This window comes from Dipodomys ordii, unplaced genomic scaffold, assembly GCF_000151885.1.
Source record: "Dipodomys ordii isolate 6190 unplaced genomic scaffold, Dord_2.0 Scaffold6, whole genome shotgun sequence".
Taxonomy (NCBI): Eukaryota; Metazoa; Chordata; class Mammalia; order Rodentia; family Heteromyidae; genus Dipodomys; species Dipodomys ordii.
Window position 1 is genome coordinate 8,591,846 of NW_012267222.1, and position 4,422 is coordinate 8,596,267.

Here is a 4,422-nt window from a genome sequence, read left to right on the forward strand (position 1 = left end):
TGGCTTTGAACCGCGATCCTCAGATCTCAGCCTCCTGAGTAGCTAGGATTACAGGCGTGAGCCACCAGCGCCTGGCTCTTTGTACCCAATGTTTAACCCTCTAGTCTCCACCAGTTCATCTCTGGGCCTTTTCCAAATCTCACTGAGTACTGTTCAGAAACTACAAGTATCTGGTCCCTTTGACCTTTCCTATATCCAGGAGAGACCGCCGGTGACACTTGCACCTAAAGACACTCATGCAAGAGCAGTACAGATCGTAGTCCATTCTGAAGTAACAGAACCTGCCTCACTCAAAGCAGTGGGTGATGCCAAAAAAGACCTTCCGGGGCTGCCTATGGCCTGCAGCATCTTCTTGAGCTCAGAACAGTACTGGAAGCGCCTGTCCTGGCAGAGCATGTCAGGCCATTTGTGGGGCTTCCCGAGGCACTGGATACATCTCGTGGCACAGCTCACTCATACTGGCCGTGTGGCTGATGAGGTTCCTCAGGACGGCCATGGAGATGCGGCTGTCACAGAAACACACCGTGGTGAGCCTGGAGCAGCGGCTTAGGCCAGGCAGCATGGCAGTGAAGTGGACCTTGGTCATCCCGCAGTCCTGCAACTGGAGGATCTCCAAGGTGGCTGCAATTCCTTGAGTAAGAACATGCCCTCGGGGTCCACGTGGGTGAGGCTGGAACTTCCCAGCTGCAGGTGTTTTAGCTGGCTCACGCTCACGTTCCAGAACAGGCCACTAAAGTCTGAGTCTGTAGATCTAAAGAACATTACACATAGGATCTACAAGCAGGTGTTCAGGCACCTAAGGAGACACCAAGCCATCGGTTCTGGTTAGTGAATTGTGGGCTGGACAAGGACACAGGAAGGACTTCAAGATACAGGAGGCAATTATGTCTGCAACCAACCTGAGTGGATCTGACTATCGAAATACATTTCCTATCAAGGATGTTGAACATTAAAAGTTGTCTTCAGGCTAGGGCCGTGACTCAAATGTAGAGGACCTGCCTAGACAGAGCAGGAGGCCCTGAGTCAAACCCCAAAACTACCCAGAAAAAATAAACCACAGCAGCAACATAAAAGTAAATAAATAAAAAAAGAGCTGGATGTCTTTGGCGAGTGTCTATAATCCTAGCTAGTTAGGAGGCTGAGATTTGAGGGTGCTCACAGAAAAGCCTGTGAAACTCTTGTCTTCCATTAATCAACAAAAAGCCAGAGGCTCGAGTCATAGACTATCAGCCTTGAGCATAAAAATGGAGAGGGCACCAGACCCTGAGTTCAAGCCCCACCACCAGCCTATTAGGAAAAAAAATGTATTCTTTACAGTTAGATCAATCACCCCCCTCTTCATATTCAACAAAGCCTCTCTCTGTCTGGGCCCTTCACTCCTGCTCCTCACCCTAAACTCAGGGTCATACATACCCTTCTTCCTTGCCACCATTCTGCCCCAAACACTCTGTGCCAGGAGCCTTCCAGCTCAAAGGTATAGGGGGCTATCCTTCCTCAGTGCCTTCTTCCTATTTCTTTTTCTTAATTTTTATTTTTTCCAGTCCTGGGCCTTGAACTCAAGGCCTACACACTGTCTCTGAGCTTCTTTTTTTGCTCAAAGCTAGCACGCTACCACTTGAGCCACAGCAACACTTTCTGGCTTTTTCTGTGTATCTGGTAGAGAGGACTTGAACCCAAGGCTTCATGTATGCTAAGCAAGCACTCTACCACTAAAACACATTCCCGGCCCTCTTCTCCCTATTTCTATCATCTGATCTCAGCCATGCTTCCAACGTAGGAACTTACAGTCCCTCCACTGTTAGAATTGACCCTTATTCTTGGCTTTCTGGCATGGTGGTACTTTTCAGGCATCTCTCTTGGGCTGGTCCTCTGACTCTGAGAGACTACAGAAAGCTACAAAACAGTCTAGACAATCCTTGGACATCCAACAGGTACATTCCTGTGACATCACCCTGGATGGCAAACTGCCATGTCTCTCCCCATGACTCACTTAGCCAGGAAAGGCTGGGCTGGGTTGAGATCCATACATCCAGACATCCATCCTTATCTGAGCAGCTGGTGCAGATGGCCCTGGAGGTAAGAAGTCTTATAAAGAATGCAAAGGCACTGCAGCTTGTTCAACTCTGAGGTGAATGCATTCAGATCCAACTCTTGCTCCTCTGGAGAACCAGGTCGAGGCATGCTGAACTGACAGGTACAGTGCCTGCAGATATGGGATCTGGCCTGTGAAAGGAGCAATGTTGACCAGAGTAGAGAGGTTCAAGACACAATTCACTTCCAACTCTTCCGTATACAGCAGCTCCACTGCACCAGGATGTGGGTGTAAGACCAAATATCTCCATCACTATTGAAGTTCAGTCCCAAAATCCATATCTTCCTACAGTATAGCTGTACCAAACCTGCCCTCTTCTGGCCCACTCAAGCAAGTACTTCCAAACTATTTGTACTGCACAGATCTAAGTAAACGCCTGTCACCAGCGTCACGGGCTGCTTCTCCACCAGGCCTCACCATAGGGCATCTCTTCCACTGGGGCTGGGTTGTGCAATCACTGGCCTTGAGACCATGCCATTGCACCCAGAAGTTGTGGCTTGCACTCCCCAAGCTCAGCATTTGCAGCCTCCTGTGGGTAAAGCAAATGAGACCTAACACCCAGCACTTCTCATATAAACACTAGGTATATCAGCACTCCTCTGTCTTTCCTTCCTTCTTTTCCCTTCCCTGTCCCTTTCCTTTCCTTTTTCCCTCCGTCCTTCCATCCTTTTTTTGTGCCAGTATGGGGTCTTGAATTCAGGGCCTGGACACTGTGCCTTAGCTTTTTGCATCAAAGCTGATAAAAGCTCGAGTTACTTCTGGCTATTTGCTGGTTAATTGGAGAAAAGAGTCTCAGGAACTTCCCCTAGGCTGGCTTTCTGAACTGCTTTTCTCCAGTCTCAGCCTGTTGAGTAGCTGAGATTGCAGGTGTGTGTGTGAGTGTGTGTGTATATGTGTACTAGGGCTTGAACTCAGGCCTGGCTGTTGTCCCTTAGCTTTTCTGCTCAAGGCTCTTGCTTTACCCTCTTGAGCCACAGCTCCACTTTCCATCTATTTTTTTTAAGTTTTCCTTCCTTTCTTTCTCCCTCCCTCCCTTCTCAATGTCCAGTCAAGAACCTGGGAGCTGCCTGGCACTGGTGGCTCACGCCTGTAATCCTAGCTACTCAGGAAGCTGAGATCTGAGGATGGCAGTTCAAAGCCAGCCCAGGCAGGAAAGTTTGTGAGACTCTATCTCCAATTTACCACCAGAAAACTGGAAGTGGCACTGTGGCTCAAGTGGTAGAGCACTTGCCTTGAGCTGAAGAGCTGAGGGACAATGTCCAGGCCCAGAGTTCAAGCTCCATGACCGACAAAAACAGCAACAACAACAGAGCTAATTTTGCTGGGGCGCATGTTATGAAGTGCACGGCACAAGCAGCATTTTTTTAGATTCCTCAGCACCCTTCCCTTGAACACAGCCTGGTCCTCACTGGCAGAGCTTGGGGGGAAGGTGGCAGATGCACCTGCTTCATTCAGCAGCTCCTTCAGCCACGCCTGCATCCACCACTGTGTTCTGCTCACAAGCTCCTTCCCAGACAGAGCCAGCAAAGGCCCAGACAGAGCCCAGCAAAGGCCCAGACAGACAGAGCTCAGCAAAGGCCCAGACAGAGCCCAGCAAAGGCCCAGACAGAGCCAGCAAAGGCCCAGGCCTCTCTAATCTGCCCAGCGCCATCAGATGCTTTTCTCTCCACTCTCCTGGTTCTCAACTCAGTCTTCCCTAAGCTCCACAGCTCTCACTTCCAGCTTTCTGGCTGGACCCTACTCACCTTGGCCAATCCTTCTGAACAAGCAGCATGTGGAGCCCATCCAGGGCGATTTCCAGGGTATCAAACTCCAAATCTTCACCCAGCGCCCCCCCGGGGGGAGGCAGGGGAAGGGCCAGGCCTGCACCATGGCCTTCAGGAGCTTGGAGTGTTTCTTTTTGAAGGCCTCAAAGAACAACAGAGGGAAGACGTGGCAGGGCAGGTCCTCCAGAGCAGAGATGGCCAAGGCCTGGTTCTCCAGCAGTTTCTGAGCCGCCAGCTGTACCAGTGTGGGCGGGGCCTGGTCACCCATCCTGATGAACCTGCAGGGAACAGCATCCAGGAAGAGACTTCCTTAAAGACAAAGCAGAAAGGGAGAATCCAGCAACTGTACTGAGGTCCCAGTCATTGCTCTGGTCATGGTAGACAAGATGTCAGTTTACCCCATTTCCAGTCAGGGCCTGATGGCCTCCACGCCACGGCTGTGACACAGCGGGCATCAGGAGAGACAACTCATTGCCAAGTGGGTCATCCTCCATTTCCACCCCTCTGCTCCTCTCAGGTCTGGGCCTTTGGGAACAGAAACGATGAGCCAGAAATGTCATGTGC

General features: G+C 50.7%; 1 protein-coding gene across 1 annotated transcript in view; it reads right to left on the bottom strand.

Moving 5' to 3' along the window:
• The window catches only part of LOC105997593, a 34,341-nt gene extending 30,215 nt beyond the window's left edge, over nt 1-4,126 (bottom strand). The window contains exons 1-2 of the mRNA XM_013032075.1: nt 3,838-4,126; nt 435-630 (exon numbers count right to left, since the gene is read on the bottom strand). Coding sequence (XP_012887529.1) covers nt 435-630; nt 3,838-4,126 — 485 coding nt within the window. The remainder of the gene's footprint in view (nt 1-434; nt 631-3,837) is intronic.
• Between the last annotated feature and the right edge of the window lie 296 nt (nt 4,127-4,422).